The sequence below is a fragment of the Primulina eburnea genome, chromosome 16, assembly GCF_022965805.1.
Source record: "Primulina eburnea isolate SZY01 chromosome 16, ASM2296580v1, whole genome shotgun sequence".
Classification (NCBI taxonomy): domain Eukaryota; kingdom Viridiplantae; phylum Streptophyta; class Magnoliopsida; order Lamiales; family Gesneriaceae; genus Primulina; species Primulina eburnea.
This window is the reverse complement of record NC_133116.1, coordinates 9,158,693-9,180,496: the sequence shown is the minus strand read 5'-3', so window position 1 is coordinate 9,180,496 and position 21,804 is coordinate 9,158,693. Positions and strand designations below refer to the sequence as shown.

At 35.2% G+C, this 21,804-nt stretch overlaps 1 protein-coding gene across 1 annotated transcript in view; it reads left to right on the top strand.

Annotated features, from left to right (window-relative positions):
- Positions 1-18,233, top strand: part of LOC140817113 (probable inactive ATP-dependent zinc metalloprotease FTSHI 5, chloroplastic) — a 52,708-nt gene extending 34,475 nt beyond the window's left edge. The window contains exons 11-19 of the mRNA XM_073176711.1: positions 2,162-2,290; positions 3,960-4,142; positions 4,883-5,002; positions 6,136-6,321; positions 6,397-6,471; positions 7,222-7,281; positions 7,668-7,775; positions 15,307-15,387; positions 17,987-18,233. Coding sequence (XP_073032812.1) covers positions 2,162-2,290; positions 3,960-4,142; positions 4,883-5,002; positions 6,136-6,321; positions 6,397-6,471; positions 7,222-7,281; positions 7,668-7,775; positions 15,307-15,387; positions 17,987-18,052 — 1,008 coding nt within the window. The 3' untranslated portion in view covers positions 18,053-18,233. The remainder of the gene's footprint in view (positions 1-2,161; positions 2,291-3,959; positions 4,143-4,882; positions 5,003-6,135; positions 6,322-6,396; positions 6,472-7,221; positions 7,282-7,667; positions 7,776-15,306; positions 15,388-17,986) is intronic.
- Positions 18,234-21,804: the final 3,571 nt, after the last annotated feature.

Sequence of the window (21,804 nt, the reverse complement as noted above, 5' to 3'; positions counted from 1 at the left end):
GATAAAGATATATCATATTTAGTTTGCGGACGATACACTTTTCTTTGTGGAAAAAAGATCATATCAGGTTTTTGGTGCAAGTTGTGAGAACTTTTTGCGACATGTCTGGATTAAAAATCAATTGGAAAAAGAGTGTTTTGTTGGGTATCCATTGTGAAGAAGAAGTTGAACTGTTAGCACAACAAATTGGATGTGGTATGCAGAAATGGCTGATTAAGTATTTGGGAGGGCCTTTAGGTGGAAATCCATTACAAGCCTCGTTTTGGGTACCCATTCTGTCTAAGATGTCGAAAAATTGGCTAGTTGGAAAAAAAAAATTGTCAAGAGAGGGAAGGTTAACTTTGTTAACATCTGTTTTAAATGCACTCCCGATATATTAAATGTCTTTTTTTAGGGTACCTAAAGGTATAACGGACGCGATGGAGAAAATTTCAAGAAACTTTTTATGGGATGAAGCGGATGGTGAAGTACACAATCACTTGGTTGCGTGGGAACATGTGTGCAAACCTAAAGATTAAGGCGGATTGGGTGTTGGGAATATTATTTTGAGGAACAAGACTATGTTGGGGAAATGGCGGTGGAGATTTTATGTGGAAAATGGGATGTTGTGGAAGAAGGTCATAGTGAGTAAATATGGGCTACAAAAGAATGTGTGGGATGCGGGTTTAGCAAGAAGCGTGATTCAGATGCCCATGAAAGTTTATTTCCAGACTATACCCAACTTTTCAACAATTAGTTTCGATTAAGGTTAGAGGAGGTAACAAGGCTAGATTTTGGGAAGACGTGGTGGTGGGATTACTCCTTTAAAGAACTTTTTCCAGTCTTATTTCAGCTATCTGCTGTTCACAATTTGCCTATATCACACTTTGTTCAATTTACCAATTCGTTGTCTACCCAGTCACAGGATTTGTATTTTAGAAGGGCCGTGAAAGATGAGGAGCTTTTACAGTTGACTGAGTTATTAGGTTTGTTAGATAGGACTAGGTTGGTTGAAGGGTAAATGACTATCGGGTGTGGAGTGGGGGATCGTTCTGGTCTTTTCTAAGTAAATCGTTCTTTTGAGTCTTTTTTTACCCAAAGTCACTTCCCCATTTTCCTTATTTCCATGTTATTTGGAAGGTTCATGTTCCAACAAAGATTCAGGTTTTCTCGTGGACAGCGATTCAGGGTAAGCTACCGACCTCGGAGATGATGCAAAAAAATGGCCCTGGTGTGTGTTGTGTAGGAATGAATTGGAAACACAGGATCATATGCTAATTCATTGTGCGTTCACGAGCGGCTTGTGGGCTAAAGCTTTGAAAGAACTGGAATTGGTTTGTGTAGTGCCTAAGTCAACGATTGATTTATTCGCTATGGATCTAGGACAACTAACTGGTGCGAGGGAAAGAACTTTTTGGCAAGTGGTGGTTCAAGGCATATGCTGAACAGTATGGTTAGAAAGAAATCGAAGAATTTTTTAGGATAAGGAAGACAATAGAGAACAATGCTGAGATAAAATCAAGATCGAAGTTGCTATGTGGATCGGCACTGATGATGAATTTAAGAACGTGTTGATCTCAGATATATTGAGAGATTGACATCATTGATATTATGTACTTTCTGTTGATAGTGGACCACTAGTCCACTGATATAATTAACTCTTATCATATCATTAATAAAATATTTCTTATTAAAAAAAATTATAACTCAATAGTTTTTTATTTCCTAGGAAAGCATGCAATGATATTTATGTTTAACATGGTTTTGAAACATGACAAAATTTTCACTTTCTGTTTGAACCTGTCAAGGTCAAGTTATCATAACATGCATTTTTTTTGGATAGAAAACTAATATTTATTATCATAATAAAAGGGTTTAAAATACAAGCGGATGAGCAATTCGCAAAACTCATTACTACGGAGATCGAGAAAACACTACCACACTATCATGACGTGCAGTATGTACTTAAGTTTGCAATCTCTAACCTGTTTATCTGTTATCTGTTATCGCTAACATCATCATGGCATTTTTTTGTGCATTGCTTGAGACAATACAATTATGTTATATTGCTGCTCATAAGTTTGATAATTGATTGGCTTGAATTGAACATTTTAGCTTGTTTGAGTGTCAGTTTTGCTTGGGCAAGCTGATAAAAATTGTTTTCCAACATCTATACCTGTAGGTTGCTGAAAAGACAGCTCTTCTACGTCCTATCGAATTAAAACGCGTACCCCTGTCTTTGGAAGGTTCCGCCTTCAGAAGAAAGTTTATTGACACAGATGAACTTATGAGCTACTGCAGTTGGTTTGCGGTAAGAAATACAACTATCAGCTTGGAGTTCGTTTCCTGAAAATGGCTGTGACTGTCCATTATTGTCTCAATTATATCATGTTTCAGATGTGCATGATTTCATGCACAACATTTGCATATGATTACAATTTCAGGCTTTTCTCTTGTCCTCCTTTCCTGTCTGTTCTTTCTTTCATCAATAAGTAATTCACGGATCAAAAGATAAAATGAACAAATAGATTAGTTATACCCGAGCAAGTACAAAATCCTAACTATCATCATAAGAATGAATACATGGAGTACAAACCCCTAAATACGTGCAATATTTTTTTAGGAAGAGTTTATCCGCACGTGGGTCTATTCTCAAAGTGTTAGAGTCGAGAGTTAACCAAACTTAGTACACTACGAGACATGGGTAATAACCTAGTTTTTGTAATTCTCGAGTAACCTCAGATGGTCCTCTTGAACCACTTCAATATTCTCTTGATTGTCTTCTTTGAAAACCCAATATAAGCCAATTCCCTACCTTGCCCCTCATATTTGAACTGAACTCACATCCAAAGAAGGATAATTGATAGACTCATTTGCCAAATGACAAAGAACACATTTCTTGTCCATGACAAAGGGAGCTTGTCCCTGATGAGTGATTTGTCATGTATCCCCAATCAGAGAGTGAAGCATGCTTCAGAAAGGTGCACGAGTCTCAAGCTACGGAGATCCAAGCCACCTGACTGCTCCTACACTTGAAGATTTAAACATGGCTTGGATACCAAGATAGGAGGACCAAGAGACTGAAAATTGCACAACACGTTGGATCGATCCCACCAAATTCACCAATTAGTCTCGAATCAATAAGATTTTCTTGATCAAAGAAGAAAGAATATTTCTTGCTTTACACATTCTACTGATCTCGTCTAGCTCACTTATTCATCTCAAATTTACAAGATATTCTTGATCAAAGGAGAGTCGATATTTCTTGCAGTCCAAGCCACCCCTTATCAAATAAACGTCATGAATCCATTGAATTCACAACGAACGAGATCCCTAAGCCTGACACCACCATGTCCTTAGAAATACAAAGGGTTGTCCAGAAAACTAGGGGATGCTTTGTGTTCCATACAGAAGAGCAACATATGCTATAAATCTTATCAGTAGTGCGAAAGGGAATACATAGAATAGAAAACATAGGACATTCAACTCCCGAGTAGATCGAATGTGGTGTGGTAGCACAGGTTCTATTATGAACAGGTTTGGGGTTAGGTTTGATGGGAGAATACTAGTGTGTTCCATCCTGTTTTGGTGGAATCTACTTGTTTTTCCCATTCATGTTGACTGAATTAGAAAACATTTTTTCATTGGCCTCCGCCTTCTATTTTTTTCTTCATATTTTGAAGAACTTTTATCTGCTAGTCACATCATATTAGGAAGACTTCACCTACAATTTTGGCACCTTTAAACTAAAGGAATTGCCAGTAGACATGATGCAAGCCAAAGCAATGCCATTAGGAGGAACTTCTTTTCCTTTATATAGATGACAATTTTTTTTGTGTATGACCTCGATGAAAAAAAGTTCCATGTTTTTTGTGAGTACATCACTTTTCCTCTTTCTTATTCAGCCTATTATCACATAGTAAATGTGGAACTATCTGATTTATGTAATTTTATTTTTGGTTTATATTGCCATTATGCAGACTTTTAGTTGCATCATCCCCAATTGGGTCAGGAAAACCAAAACTTCGAAGAAAATAAGCAAGATGTTGGTTAATCATCTTGGACTGACATTGACGAAAGAGGATTTGCAGGATGTTGTTGACCTGATGGAACCATATGGTCAAATAACCAATGGCATAGAATTTCTGAGTCCACCTCTTGATGTAAGTTGCCATTTTGACTGCATTTATTTTATAATGCTCCATATCATGCAAAAAAAGTACTGCAGTGCACGAATTTATCTAAATGCTCCATTACTGAAAGTCGATAAATAATCTGTGGTGTTCTATTACTTGGAATCTGCAAAAATGCCTTGGAAATCACTGAAGTAGAATGTGCTTAATCCATATTATCTTTCTCGCTTTGCAACAAGTGGAAAGCCTTTTTTTGAGCCTCATCGAACGATTCCATGTTGATAGGCTTCAAAATATTTTTGGAACGGGTGTTTCACTGTAATGTTGCCACGTGTTTTTTTTTAACAATTTGGATTTTTTTCCTGTTCTCTTTTCACTCTTATGTTATTGGCTACTACCATCTCTAAGGTTAGTTTTTTTTCAGTTTTTTATTTGACTTGACCCTTGAAAACCTCAAGTTATTTGTAGTGACAAATTATGTTTATATTAATGACGATATTGTTTGTTCTATGGGTTGTCAAAACGTTGAGGATTTGCAATCCTGTTGCAATTGTTCATCAAGAATGCATTTATCTGACTTGTTCTGATAATGCCTTGCCTAACAATACTTACAAGTGTGTCTAATGTAAGTTGAATATGGAAAAGATAACTTTATAGGCAGTGCAAGTCTTATTTTATGTATTTCCTTCTATGGTGTCTTAATTGTCTATGATTTAGTCATTATATATTCGGTGTGGGACTGGCATGTAATTTGATTCTTTTTTTTTCAGTGGTCAAGGGAAACAAAATTTCCGCATGCTGTTTGGGCTGCCGGTCGTGGTCTCATAGCTCTATTATTACCAAATTTTGATTATGTTGATAATCTATGGCTTGAACCTTCTTCGTGGGAGGTAGATGATTTGTCTTCATCTTTTGCTAGCATGCTTCTAATCATTTTTTACCTTCTATTTACAATTACCAGATTTCATTTTTCCTCGAGTCTAAATAGACATGCAATTCTAGAATCTGTTTTATTTGGTCTAGTTGGGATACAATTTTCAGCATCCATGACCCAGGGTAATTGTGTGGGCCATTTTTTAACATTTTCAATAGTTATAACTATTATTTATGCGGAACTGTAATCCTTTATTCTTGATAGTACTTGGAAAGAATTGCTTATCAGGAGTAGCGACGTCTGTTTGATTTAGCTATGCTTCTATGAACCAGAAAATGATGTTCCACGTTTGCTTATGACTTCTGCCTATTTACTGAGAACAAGGACAACCAATACTGGTGGTTTATATACCTGGATTTCATTTAACTCAGGTTCCTGCTTTTACTCACCATGGCATTCACCATCTATTTAATTCAGAGAGGAAGCTGTTTAAACTACATCATGGAGCTAGGTTTGAAGAATTTCAAAAGTAAAGCTTGTTGAGTAGCGAAAGTATCACGTCGATGAAAAAATTTCTATGCTCTAATTTCAGTAACAAATCGACATACATGTCATGGCGCTGAATTTAAACACCTAACTGTATCCTGATTCACTAACTGGGGACTTTGTGGCTGTATTTTCCAGTTCAAATCTTGTGATGAGATGCAAGAGAAAATTGGTGAAAGGATATTGATGCTAGCATTTTAAACAGATTCACTAAAGTTTTATTTGCAGTTTCTGAATTTAAATTTTGATCGTTATAAGTTGTTTACATGTCCTCTTCCAGAGGCGACGTCTAGTGAATGACATAATGGAGCAAAGGAACCTTTGTATTGTGTGGGGGGTGGAGCAGTTTAAGATGTGCCGCTGAGCTGTAGAGGCTCTCGATTCTTGTTAAATGAAAGCTATTACCATCGAATAAGAGATACAACAACAAATGCTGTTTTGTCCAGAAAAAACTCGAATAAGAATATCTAAGAGGCTGGATTAAAAATAGTCGATTTAATGTGGCTATAATATTTGTTAGGCCGGATTGACTTTGATCAGATGTGTGTGAGCACAATATTTCTTTTAACCATTATTAAGGGAATTTGTTGCATTGTGTTTTAGGGAATTGGATGCACCAAGATTACCAAGGCTAGGAATGAAGATTCCATGAATGGGAATGTTGAAACAAGAGTATATCTTGAAAAGAAACTTGTATTTAATTTTGGTTCTTATATTGCATCCCAAATGCTGCTTCCATTTGGGGAAGAAAATATTCTTTCTTCATCAGAATTAAAAGAGGCGCAAGAGGTTTTTATCTACACATAATTTGTAATTTTGTTCTATGAATTGAATCAGTTGTCTGAAAAGAAATATTTGGTGCAGATAGCTACTCGGATGGTGATTCAGTTTGGATGGGGTCCTGATGATAGTCCAACAATTTACCATCATGGAAATGCGGTATTTATTTATTTTTAAGCCTGATAATAAACATTTTAATTATTTTGATATAAAACCTTGTCTCTGAAGTTGTGATGCTGAGAGGGTTATTTGTCACTTCTCATGCCTCCATATTTTTAAACCAAAATTTCTGCGACCACCAATTTTTCACATCTGACTAATTTCTGAAACAGCTATTTGAGACTTGCCACTCCATCACTCTATATCTTCATTCTTTTGCTACTACCACCCCCCTCTGCAGGATAGAACCTTTTCCCAGTGGTTGATATTTTTCCTTGGTTTTATGGATCTTATCTAGGATGAGGTATCATTATTCTGCTGAGACCTTTGTTGTTTGCTTACCACCACAGTAAGATCATGTTTCGTGGTTTTTAAGCCTTCCTCCCTCTTTGGTTTATTCATCTGTTATCATGTTTTTGATCTTGTTGTTGGCAATCATCTTTTCCTAAGTTTTTAGATTTGCATAATTTTGATGGCTGTAGGTCTATATTAATAAATTGAAATAAGGTTGTGGGCAGAACGGAGAAGGATTCAAATGCATGCATTTCAGTAGGAAGCAATTCTTGTCACTTTTTAAAACAATTTAAACATGGTAGAGTAGAAGGGTTGAAAAAACTAGCTGAGACTTGATGTGGTAGCATTTTTATATGCTTTATCCACATTTCAATTTCATGTCAATTGCATGCGTAATTCACGTTGTGAAATATCTCACACTGATTGCCATATCCATTCTACATTTGATTGGAACAGGACACTGCTTTGAGTATGGGAGACAACTTTGAATATGAAATGGCATCTAAAGTCGAAAAAGTATGGCTCTTGTACTTGCTTTGCGGCATGATTTTATTTATCTGGCAAAAGAACAAGCTTAAGCAGTTTTTTGGGTAGAATTTGATATTTGCTTGTGGGTTTTTCGTCATGTTTGGTATTTAATGAAAGAGCGATCATATGTCCCCAGAATTTAAAATATTGCCAACTGAAAGTGACTGACAGAAATGGGAACAAGATCATGTCATATAGAAAATTTTGTTCTAGAAAATGTGGTTTAAAGTGGTGGATGATATGTGATTCCAGGTTGAATCTCACTTTCCTAATGTGGTTGAGTCAGTTTGTCTTGTAGGACATTCCTTAAGCATCCCTAGCCAAACTAGAAATGTAAGGATACTATTTTTATGCCATTCAACTGTATATTGCAGATCTACAACTTGGCTTATGATAAAGCAAAAATGATGCTTCAGAAAAATCATCTGGTGTTGGAGAAAATTGTGGAGGAACTCCTCGAGTATGAAATTTTGACGGGAAAGGTATGTCTCAGTCTCAACTGTCATGAGCTGTATTCATGCCTGATGGTTCTGTTGCAGCAATCAGGGAGTCGGACATTTTAGTTAGAAATTCCTAATACTCTTAATTTACTTTATTCAAAGACAGAAACTTAATAATCAAACTTATGAGCAGTTGGTTGAGTGAATAGGGTGGTGTTTAAATTACATGAGCATCGTCTAGGTGTATGAAGACGTCTGTGCCAAGTGAATAGCAGTATAAATGCTTTTAAGTTGTTTGAAATCACACCTACCTTCACAATATATGCTAGATTCTAGAGAAACAAGTAACCCGCAGCATTTGATTGAGAATGTACAAAAGGTTCTTGTGGAGCTGTGGCCGAGTCGGGCACCCATCTTCTCCTATTTTCAAAAGTTCTTTTTTGCAAGAAAACTTTTTCTTTCACGGGTGCAAATTTTCAGATATGTACTCCTCTAGGATATGGATATATTGCTTTTGAGTTCATTTGTCTAAGCTTACAATGCTGAGCCTCGATGTAAGGATGAGTTTGTAGATGTATGTTTCAAGGCAGGCTCAATTCAATTCCATAATCACAAAAATTTCCTAAGTCATTTTCATGCTACTGGAGTATTTCGTTTCAGATGATATGCACTCAAGTTCGACAAACACTTCCTGTTTCTCAAATTCCTCAGAAAAATTTTGAACTTCACTATTGTTCACACAATTCACCAGTTCCAACGTAGTGCTTAAAAAATATTCAACATTCCGACAAATATTGCAAGCCTCAACAGGGGTATGCTACCAATGAAGTATCAAAATCAATGGGCATGTATGTCATCAATTCATAATCATCATTGGTCAACGATTACCAATCTCATCACCACAAATTAGTTTTCCTACGACCTGACACAACTCGGTGCAATTTTTTTCTTCTGAAATGACAACAAATAATAAAAGAAAAAAATTACCCCCTCCTCGTACTAAATTCGTGCATTGTCTTCAATACACTAGACGACAAGACACAAAATCAATTAAACACAAGCAACTAATGCAAGAATACGAAAGGTAGGAAAAAAAATCACCCCTGGTTGATTGTAAGACAGTGGGCATGAGGACTGCAGATGGATATCAGTCTTCTTCTCCTACATCGAATTCTTTAGTCAACTCTTCAGCATGTGCACCCCTTGCATGAAAACTTACGGGACTAAGCAAGATCAACTCACAAAGAAACAAGAACTTAATGCAAAGACTAAAAGTAATTTAGGTAAATAAAGCTGAAATAAAACGCTTGGATTGCCTCCCGAGTAGCACCTGATTTTTAGTCGTCAATTTGACCCTCAGAAACACTCATTAAATAGGGGTTGACGCCCAAAGTAAGTGTCATATGACATCACATATGGGTCTTGGTTCCATATGCACTCAAGTCTGGCTTGATGTATAAATTGTAAGCTCGTCACCTCAATAACACTCCACAAATAATGATAAACATGGGAAGAGAATATCTATGTTGGCTCTTGGGGAACAAAATCTTTCAAAATCGGTGTTGGAGGAAGAGATTGATCATGTGGATGTGTATGATTATACTAACAATGAGCTCAAATCGATAGTCTCGAGAACTTTGTCATCCCAAAACTTCATTGGTGGCTCATTTTCATATGATATTTATTCGAAGACCTTTTCGACTGAGGCCGATTTTCTATAGCTTCCTCAGTCAATGCCACATATTCGGCCAACATAACCTCGAGTCGATCTGTCAAGCCCTTACTCTATACTCGACATGATTACTATAATCAAAATAGGATTTGAATGTTATATCTATATTATGAAATAATTCAATCAAGGACATCAATTTGACGGTTTATAAAAATTTTGGCATGATGTCCCTATATTTCAATACACCAACACTCAAGCAATAATAACAATATGTAATACATTAACCCTCAAGCAACAATCACAATATGTAATACATTAACCCTCAAACAACAATAACAATATTTACATATAATCATTTCCTTCTATACAAACATATTATGTATCATTATACTCATAGACATACATATTGTAAAACTTGTTTCAAACCCGGACATTAAATTCATTATCATACATATGGGGAAGCTATACAATAAGAAATTCTGGTTCTTGTCGAGGTGAGGCACGTCACAAGCATCCATTGGCGAACCGGCATCCTATGTATCTTCATTACATGATCCTGTAATACATGAGCTACGTGAGTTTATAAAACTCAATAAATTGGCACTTGTACGTATCAATATGCGTCGAAAGAACATACATATCAAGTCGGTGACAACAATGAATCTTTAAACCATGTCGTATCATAGCATATATTCATGTTCATTTTTGTACTTGAGCCTCATTACTTGACCTGTACTACCGTGCTTGCTTTATTATATAGCTACTACTGTGTTGGACGTCAGGGAGCAACCTTTGGCAACCCCACGCCCCATGAACATATATTGGCCAATAGGTTTGGTGGAATTAAAACCACCCATGATGTCAACAAGCTCTATATCATGTAAAATCAGTCTTTTTCTTTCATGTTCATGTTCATGCCATAGCACCCATCTTCAATATTCATGAGTTTCTTTCATATTTAATACATAACAATGAAATATGGTGCTATGTTTTTATCAATAAACATACTAACAATTTACATATAGCAATAATCAATGAGAAGTATTTGAAATCATAATATTACTCATGTATTACTTCAAGAACATGCCAACTTACCGTCCAAGCTTTGAGACGGTGTTTCTCGCTCCTATACTGTCAAATACATCAATAAATCCATCACTATGTATATACTAGGTGAAAATCACTCCTCTACATGTAGAACAACTAAAAGAGAAGAAAACTTACATCTCTATGATGTTCTTGTGATGGAGAATGAACTTCTAACCTCAAAATGATGAAGGAGAAGAAGAAAAGGACTTTTTGGGAGGTAGGGTTCTTGTTTCTCTCGAGTCTATGCTGTAAGGAAATGAAGGAAGCTGGTGGTACTGCTTAGAATTTCGAAACTTATCTTCTTATAATTGAAGCGACGCTCGGGCGGTCATTTTCTACCGCTCGAGCGCGAAACTTTCTGTAAAATATTGAACTTTTGGTGTACCGGCGCTCGGGCGGTCATTTTCTATCGCTCGAGCGCCAAACATTCTGTAAAAACGCTGGTCTTGTAATGCACCGGCGCTCGGGCGGTAAAATCTTACCGCTCGGGCGCCACCTATTCTGCCTTTGCGCATTGGGTCATCATAAATTGCTCCAGAAACGTATCTTCCCTTCATAATTTGAAAGAGTGGTAAACATGAAAGTTGTAGCCCTATGTCTTGGCTTGAATCATCAATTGGTTTCAGGTCATTTGGAGGTCTGAGTAAAAACTTATGCTCAATCTACCAAAATGTATCATTGTAGGAATGACGATACACACGACACATTTCGGGGCACTTTTGGCTTGTCTTCCACAATGATTTGGACAAAACCCAAAACACGAAAGTTGTAGCATTATATCTTAGCTTTCTAATGGTTATAGCCTCACACAATTTGGATCAATATTCAAATGATTGTGATAAAACCCGTAAGAACTACCATATTTTCATCTCATTTCCTCCCAACTTCATTACACTACTTCTACCTACACATCTTACTATCACTATTTAAACTCATATTCATTCTCAATACACTATGGGCAATCTAGAAATCATATTCAATCTCAACATCGATACCTCAACCATCACGTGAAATCTAATGAGCTAAATAACTACATAATAAACGACATAAACGCGTTATTATCATTTGTACGAGTAAACGGGCATTACACGATCCATGATCAATTCCAAACTATCTTCATTATTGTCTTGATAATCGAACGGTTGGTTCATAAAATCTGGATAACTAATTTTTGGAATGTATATTGATGGCTCTAACATTGCGGTGAAGGATCTCAATACTGGTGGTAGTCAAAATCCACCATATCATTGAACAAGTGTATCATCTCATTATCACTTAGGCAAACCATGGGACTACCAGTTGCCAGAGTTCCATTGATTACCCATATTTGTGTTGCTGCATCCAACCCGTGAAATAAAATTCGGTTAAGAAAATATTTAGAACAATCATGATACCTCGAGTTGTTGCAAATTCTTGGATTGTTGGACAAAACTTATGAATACTTGTTAATGGAACATCTCGAAGTATTACACAAAAAAATCCATGCAAATATATGATAGAAAACGGCAGATCACAGAGGGATGAATTACAATAAATAAAGAAAAAATTAACTAAAGAAAGTAACTAAAAGAAAAATTTTGCCAATTTCAATCTTCGGCAGTGGCGCCGAAAACTTGATGGAGCTTTTCTTGCACTGAGAATCCCCAATAAAAAATAAATATTTTATACTTGAATAAATCGCAAGTGCACGAGTCAAGTTATAGTATAGTGCGTTCCCACAAAGATTGATTAGACAAATTTACTTCAAACACAATTCTTTAGTTAACTAGAACGAAAAGATGAAATTTATTAAACTAAATTGAAAGTAAAATAAAATAATACAACAAACGCAATAAAAATAATTTAAAACAAATGAATAAATAAACAATTGTTAGAATTCCAGATCACTTACCCCTTAATCTCCTATGATGATTGAATTTCAATTCATAAGTCATGCTTTAGCCGGGATTCTCTAATTTTATCAATATACTCTATCGAGCTATATTATTCTAAGTAGCCAAGTGTCCTTGTGTAATTTAACAATTGCAATAGCATTAACGAATCGTGGAATCCTCTAACTTTTAACCTATTGAACGATGACTATCGAGATGTACCCAACTTCATATGTCTATGCAAGTTGTGGATCCATAGATTATCAGATTATGTTATTCTATCATGTTATAAAATCTCATTTCGGTCTCAATTATAACATATAAAATAACTTCGAAGTTGATCATGCTCCAAAGATACAATAAAAACCAGTAACAAATCAAGTATGCTCAATAATAAAATTAAGTCTTCAAAAAGAAATCAAAGCATAATTGTTTGGAGGTACGATCCTCAAAATCATAACTAAAAGAAGATAAAGAAGAAACACTTGTTTGTGTTCTTGTTCTGCGCTTGAATTCTTCACGTGGCCTCCCTTCACTTTCCTGTTGTGCGGTAGCTGTGATTTTTATCCGAATTCTGGTATGTAATTTGTGTCTAGGGCTTTTCACACATCACACACACACACACACACACACACACACATATATATATATATATATATATATATATATATATATATCTCATAGGCCAAGAGTCTAACAAGGTAAAAAATCCGCGCATACAAAAAGTTTCCTTGTCGAGGGGCGTTAGGGCGTTCAGAAATTATTGCCCTAGCACGAGGAGTTTTGTCTGCGTACTTGTATTGTCACCAGGGCACATTGGGGCGGTAATAAGTTTCCACGCTAGCGCAAGGTCTTCTGTCTTAGCACTATGTTTTTCCTCCAAGCGCGTTGGGGTGGTCAAAACCAACCACCCTAGCGCGAAATCTTCTATTTTGCTCCTCGATCTTTCATATATTCGCGTTGGGGCGGTCGAAAATAATCGCGCTAGCGCAACTCCTGACCAGATCTTCAGTTTTTCATCTTCACTTCATTATTTTGGTTATTTTCCTGCAAATTTACCACCAACAACTTTGAGGAGTGACCATAGGCATAATCTAACACTCTAATGAATGAAACATGGGCTTGACACTCACAAACTCATGCAAAATAAACTTAAAAAAAAACCGATTAAACACATAAATATGACCCCTAACATGGATCCACCATTAGTACATAAATGATACTCAGACCCACAGATGTTCATATTCCCATACTCCTTAACAACTTAGTTTCAATTAACAGGTTCACTAAAGTTTCTAATAATGGCGTGATCTTTTGCCCATCTCATTGTATATTTCAAGAACTGAGCATGAAGAGGAAGATTGGGTGTGCTAGTAAAAGAAAATGTTTTTTTTTACCTTGGAAGAAAACATTGGGAGTATTAGAGTGTGAATTCCTACCCTTTATCATTTTATCCGTCAATTCTAATATTGATAAAATGTAGTTTTGTCACCGTTGGTGGGTCATCGGTCAATCCATGTTCTTAAATTTATGTTCCTGTCAGTACTTAATGAGTTTTTGACTAAAAACTTTGATTGGACTAGTTGTCAGCTTTCTAAACATGAGCTTTCCTTCTTTCCAATTAGTAATACAGAGATGATTCTTCCCTTTTCCCTCATCCATAATGACATTCGGGGACTATCCACAATATCTGATGTTTCTGGGGCAAAATGGTTTGTCTCTTATTAATGACTGTGCGAGTAGCTTGGATATATTTCAAAATTTTTATTACACGATCTAAACTCAATTTGATGTTCGAATCAAGAGATTTTGATCCGATAATGCTGGGGACTACTTCGATCAAACCCTTTCTCCTTTCTTTCATAAACATGGAATCATCCATGAATTTTGGTGTGTTCACACTCCTCAACAAAATGGAGTGGAAGAACGGAAGAATGACCATCTTTTTGCTATCAAATGGGCATCCTTGTTTCACAAAATCCAAAGCAGTTTTTAGGAGAACTGTCTTGACATCTATTAATCTCATAATCAACATCTTACAAAAATTCATTGAGTTCAAAAGCACATCGGAAACTCTTTCTAATTTATTCCCAAACTTCACTACCTCGTAACCATTTTATTCTTCAGATCTTTGACAGTGTTGCCTTTGTTCGTGTTCATCCACAAAACAGGGGAAAAATTATCCATGTGCTCTTAAGATCAATTGGCATATGCACTTACAAAAGGACAACTGGTTAATTCTTTCCAACTATGGTCAGCAAACTTGGAATCGAATATATTACTTCATTCGGTTGAGGGAGAGTGTCGAAATACGGATTTGGTTGGAAAAGATATGATCATGGATTCCATGGAATTAGATTGATTGTAATCCTTATTTTGTTGAGATTTTTTTAACTGTATATTTTATTTTTGATTAAGATAGCTTCCCTGTTTCTAGGATGATACACTTGTATGTGTACCGATGTATATTTGATTGTTTCAATTTAGAAGGATAAGTTTCAAGTTTCTTTTTCCAACATGAATCTCTAATTTTAGGGATTAAAATCCTTACAATCTTTCCTTTTTGTTTTCCTTTTTTTTTCTATTTTGATCGATATGCTCACTAAAATATATATGGCTATACTAGGAGGGCTTGGCCTAGTCCTCCCCTCTCCTATATGTTGTACCGTCTGATGATAAAAGCACGCCTATGTGCAATTGATTTTTTTTTAAAGAAAATGTTGGAGTTACCTAATATTCTCTAATTTTTACAAAAAAAAAAAAATTAATTTGCTATCTTCTCATCTACCATAAACAAAGAACGTTATCTCCATCTTGACAGTTTATGGCCTGCCATTATTATGGAATCTTGCTTTTAATGTTCAGACAGCTCAACTATTTTTCCTTGAAAGATAAATATTACCTTGTTTTCTACTTCATCGGCATGTATGCGTTGTTGCAGGAATTAGAAAGAATTATCGCAAAGAATGGTGGTGTTCTGGAGGAAGAGCCATTTTTCCTTTCAAGTTCCGATTATATAGAGGTACCATTGCTGAGATTTGATTTCAACTCCTTTATACCACTTTAAAGGCAGGAAAGCTAAAAGCATGTTTAAGAAGTTCCTGAGCTATAAAGAAGCTTAAACCAAAAATTTCTTAATTTAACTTTTCTTTGAATGATTTAGCAATGGCGCAGTTCAGAATGACAGATCACATTTTTATTCTATCTAGAGATTTTAGCATCATAGAAGAGTTTCAGTCAGCGAATTTGTAATACCTTTTCCTAATGCTCCTAGAAACCATACCTATGTTAAATGTGATCTTTTGCTCTATCCCACCTCTAACCTCTACAGTGTGCTGTGTGCCATCACAGTTATTGCATCCGCCTCAACAATTTTGAATTTTAGTTTCCTTTTGATCTTTATTTTTTATGTCCTTCAGTTTACTCAACCATCCTTAACATAGACTACATGATACACCACAACTCCTCCATGAGCTCAAAACTCAGGTGCTAATGAATGTGATAATGATTTGATTGTTGTGAGGGATCGTCGTTGGTGGCTATACTGGCTTGGAACCTGAATAAATTGTTAGTATGTTGGGTTGCAACTCAATGATCACTTAAGTGCAACATGGTTGGTAGTTCACTCATAAATTCCAAACGTTGGGGCGACGATCAGAGAGAAAATTTTGGGCATATTGTACCGTGTCTAAGGTTTTGTAATTGTTGTAGGATCAGACCTTGCTTGATCAAAAGTCTTTTGACTTTTATATACTTTTTTCATGTCTAGAATTATGAAACTGTTATTTTTTATTTTGTGATGGAAAAATAATCAGGACAGTTCTTTAATCTTGTGTAATTCACCATAATCATGTGAGAGTAACCACTTGGGAACCTGACTTTGACCTCTTATGAAGAGAGATTGGGGGGGGGTGGGGGTGTTGTGGTTGGGTGGGGGCAGTTTCATAAAATGAGTGTGGATCGTGAATGTATTATATCCTGACATTTAAACTTTTCTCTGCCATTAAATTTTCTCTCTTCGAGTGTGAGGGTTGTGTTTAAATTATGAATCGATGCTTCATAAAATTTATGTTTACCAGGTCTTATAGATGAAGATAAAATTAAAATTATCTTGCTGGTGGGTTGATTTTTGTTTTATCTATACACTTTTTTTCCCTTCCATGATGTTGAAGCGTTTTTTGATTCCCACCATAAGGATTATTAGGATGAGGTTAAGTGTTATGGGCATAGGATGAGTTATGGGGTGGGTTATTGGCTGGTCGTTGAGTTAAGAAATACAGCCTTTTTTTGAACTTTTCTCTGCCTTGCTTGCCTATGGTGATAATCTGAGAGAGACGGGCACGTTAGAGAGAACCCGACGATCTCATAAATATAAGATTGTTTATTGAAGAAAGCTGAATTAATTCTTATTACTTCACGTGCAATATAAATACAAGGTAGAAATCTGAAGTTCAAAAAGACAAATTTCTAATCAAAATCAAACCCAAATCTGCATATTCAAAACCAATATAAAACCCCTAGGAGATTACCCACATGGGATAATGTTTATTAACAAAAAGATAAGATAACAATAGCAGAACAGAAGTTCGAAATCCTAATCCTGCTCGTGTTTGCCATGAGTGAAATTCTTGTAGACCTTATCCAAGATGCGCGGGTTTGTTGGGCTGCACGGTGTTGTGCTCTGAGTTGGTGGGCTGGGTTGTGGTGTGCGTGGCATTAAATAAGCTACACAATGACCTCTCTAGCTGTATTTCAAATATTGATCATGACTCAATCAGAAGTGATTGGGTTTAACAAGTCCGTGAAGTGAAACTGTGGATGGCTATAGTGAATCACTCTGTTCTTGAAGTGCTGGAATATTGCACTTGATTCCAGTACTGAAAATAATTTTTTTTTTCAATAGTTATGTTATTATTTAGGATGTAAATTTTCTCAATCCACTCGATCATAGTTATTAGCTGCACTAAGGATTATAAGTACAGCAGAGCCTAGGCAGCGGGCACAAGGCGAGCCATATGCTTTATCAAAGTGCGGCGTCCTAAATCATGGTGTGCCAGAATCAAAATATCTAAAGAAAGTTTCATCAACATAAAATTAGTATTTACAAAATGTTGATAGCAAGAAAACAAAATCATAGCATATACAACGGAAGATGGATGTTTGTTATCTTTTAGTTCATAGCTGCTTTACTATTTCAAGAAGGTCCACTTAAAAGGGGCCTTGACATTTTAAAGCACATAAAGATTTGGTTATGCTGTGGGCTTGGACTGTCTTATCCTGTGTCTGGTGCAAAGACAGAGCCTTGAATGTGAGCTTCCTTAAAGGACTGTGTCTTATCCTGTGTCTTGTGCAAAGATAGAGAATTGAGCCTAGGTGCAAGTACCATGGGTCTCTGATAACTTAGCACTTGGCCAAGCTTAAGTGTGGTTAATCTAAATATGTGCAAACCGCTTACCCTTTTTTTTTAAGGGCTGTGCAAACCAATTTTTAAGTCTTTATTCTATTGTGCCGGTACTAAATTCTGAGAATGTGCTTTTGTGTGTGTTCGTATATTTAAAGCAATCACTCATATTTTTTAAGATATTTTAATTGATTATTAAGTAACCTTTTTTTCCTAGCAGCCTGTGTTTGGAAGCTTTCTTGATGGTAATACAGCGGGAACTGCCTTCCTTGGTGCGACAAACTAAGGATGTACCGCCATTTACTAATAATGCAATGTTGATTTGTTTATTAAATATATAATAATATTTATTTATTTTAACCACAGTTTTTGTATTTTAGGATAATAAATATGTTTTCGAAATAGTGTTAAGAAGGCATCAACGAACATTTCCAGATATATTACTCAAAAGAAAGTTCTTTTTGTCGTGTGATAGTGTCATTAGTTCTCTTTTTTTATTGCTAGAAAGGTCACGTGTATTTTATATATACTAACGGATCGTGGATCGCATGTGGTTTATAAAAAAAACTTTAAAATTATAGTATAAATTTTTGAAATTGAAATGCTAGAAAATAAAATAAATATAAAAACTCTTTTAAGATGATTTCACATGGCAGTCTAATCATATTCATGAAAAGTCATATTTTTATGTTAAAAATAATATTTTTCACTTTAAGTATAAATCGAGTTGACTCATTTTATGAAAAAGATTAGTGAGATTATCTCACAAGAAATTTACTTTAGAATGATTATTTGGTATCTAGACATTATTTTCATTTTTGCCTAATTTTTTTACTCACGAGTGTATGATATCAAATTTTAGTAGTGGATCTAGTACGGATATCATTCTCACATAAGGTGTATATTTAAAATTTTATTAAGTAATGTAGTTAAAATACTTGAACTCTATTTAAAAAAACTCAAGAATAAGATCCGATTATTAACTAACAAATAAAATAAATTTGGGTTCACACACTGAAAAACAATGTGAGAATCTAAATGCGCGATTTAACTTGGTCTACACTATATTTGATTACTATCGACGTTTATAATCATAAATTCAGCTCTTTACTAGCTAAAAATTCTTAATTTTTCTTACTCCTTTTTCATGTGATAAGTAGAAATTAATTGTCAAATATTAATTTCAGTATCCTCATTAAGAATCAAATATCAAATAATTTAAATAAGACAATAATTATTTCAATGGCTTGAATGTCGTTATAGGCATATCGAACTCTATAAACACCAATGATGTATTTTCTTATTGTTCTATTTAAAATCTCATCTCTCGAGCGATATATTTCAAATAAATATAACAATTTAATTAGTTATCAAGTAATTAAACACAATAATTTCAGGAAAACACAAATAAACAAAGAAAAAAATCGTATATATAATTCAATGATTCAAAAATTTAGTTTCGACCAAGTTACGTAATCTTCTAGATAATGAAATTAGTTCATGAAGAAATAACGAAAATAATAAATCATGTTTCTCAACATCAAACTAGTCAAATAAAGAAATGATAAGAAGTGAATAAGAACGATGAACTCCGAATAAGCGACTCTCTCCCTTGGAAGATGTGTTTTTCGTATTTGTTCCTTTAGTTCTCCACTTCTCCTTTTCTTGCTCCCTCCGTGTTCTCTGTGTTTATTTGATGATATCCCAATTTAAAACTCTTATGTGAAATTTTTCGCTGCCCAAACTTTAGAGTCCAAATCATGTAGGGACTCCAGGTGCTGAGGTGCCGCTCCCACGGTTTTCAACCTTGGTTCCTTCAATGCTCGGCGCTTGGACAAACAAAATCACGCATTTTTTATCATAAACTAGCATAATTCAGTTAGAATATTATCATAAATTAAGTGCAAAACTTGCACTTATCAGTCATATTTGTATTTTTTATATCAATCCAATCTAAAAAAAATTGAACTCTATGTCGTTTAGATATAGCAGAAGTGATATCATAAAGATCTGAATCGTTCAAATCTTTGCACCATCAGTAGGATTGATTTCTTACTCCACTAGAGCATATAACTTTAGTATCCTGAGGTTGAGACAAGATGCTTATGATCAAAGCAATTGGTCCAAGTTCAAGATGTTTTCCAGAATAGTGGAACGGGTGATTTACTTGTCTGAATCTACAAGTAAGATGTGTAAGTAGAAGTAGTGTAATGAAGTTGGTAGGAAATGAGATGAAATTGTGGTAGTTTTGAAGGGTTTTAGCATAATGATTAGAATATGCATCCAAATTATGTGAGGCTATGAACATTAGAAAGCTAAGATATAATGCTACAACTTTCATGTTTTGAGTTTTGTTCAAATCATTCGGGAAGACGATCCAAAAGTAGCCTGAAGTGTGTTGTGTGTATCGTTGTTCCTGCACTGATATATGTTGGGAGAATGAGCATAACTTTTTACTCGGACCTTCAAATGACATGAGGCCAATTGGAGATGCAAGAAAACACGTAGGGCTACAACTTTTACGTTGACCACTTTTGCTTATTCGGAAGTTAAAAATGAGTTTTTGGCAGAATGTGGTGCGCCAGAACTCGCGCATATGCGCCGGGTGGGCAGAACGAGCCGCGTATATGCGCCCGAAAAGTCGCGGCATATGCGCCCAGCAGTGTCTAAAAAGATAAGTATCGAGTTTTCTAAGCACTTTCCACCATTCTCACCTTCTCTAACAGCATAAACTCGAAAGAAAACCTAGAGAACTTCCTCCAAATGCTTTCTTCTTCATTCATTTCATCATTTTGAAGTTAGAACTTAGTTCTCCATCCCAAGAGCTTCCTAAGGGTGTAAGTTTTCTTCTTTTTAGTTGTTCTTCATGTAGAGGGGTAACTTTCACTAATATAGACATTTAAATTATTGATATGTTTGACCGTATGGAGCGAGAATCATCGTCTCAAACCAGTATTCGTACGTTTGGACAGTAAGTTGTCATATTCTTGAAGTAATACATAAGTAATATTATGAATTTCAAATGCTTCTCATTTTCTATTGCTATATGTACATTGTTAGTATGTTTATTGATTAAAACATAACACCATATTCTATTGTTATGTATTAAATATGAAAGGAACTCATGAATATTGGAGATGGGTGATATGTCATGAACATGAACATGGATATGAAATGAAAATGACTGATATTACATAACAGAGAGCTTGTTGATATCATGGGTGGTTTTAATTCCACCAAACCTATTGGCAAATATATGTTCATGGGGCGTGGGGTTGCCAAAGGTTGCTCCCTGACGTCCAACACAGTAGTAGCTATATAATAAAGTAAGCACGGTAGTACAGGTCAACTAATGAGGCTCAAGTACAAAAATGAACATCAATATATGATATGATATGACATGGTTTAAAGATTCATTGTTGTCACGACTTGATATGTATGTTCCTTCGACGCATATTGATACGTACAAGTGCCAACTTATTAAGTTTTATAAACTCACATAGCTCATGTATTACAGGATCAGGTAGTGAAGAGACGTAGGATGCCGGTTCATCAATGGATGCTTGTGACGTGTCTTAACTCGACAAGAACCGGGACATCTTTTTGTATAACTTCTGCATATGTATTATAGTAAATTTTATGATAAGGTTTGAAACAAGTTCCATGTTACGTACAATGATACAACGTATGTTTGTATATGAGAATATGTTCATAAGTTTATATAAATAGTATTCCTTGAGTTTTTTGTGTATACAAAATATAGGAACATCGTGCCAAAATTTTTATAAACCGTCAAAATGATACCTCTTGTTTGATTTGCTTCATACTATAGTTATATCATTCAAATCTTATTTTGATTATGGTAATTATGCTAAGTATAAAGTAAGAGTGTGACAATTTTATGGTATCAATACTAAACACCTCAAAAATTGAGGTGACCTTATAATTTATATATGGGTAAACAGCTCAAAAATTGAGGTGACCTTACCTAGTGCGTGTGTGTCTATATATATATATATATATTCTAGAGCACCCGAG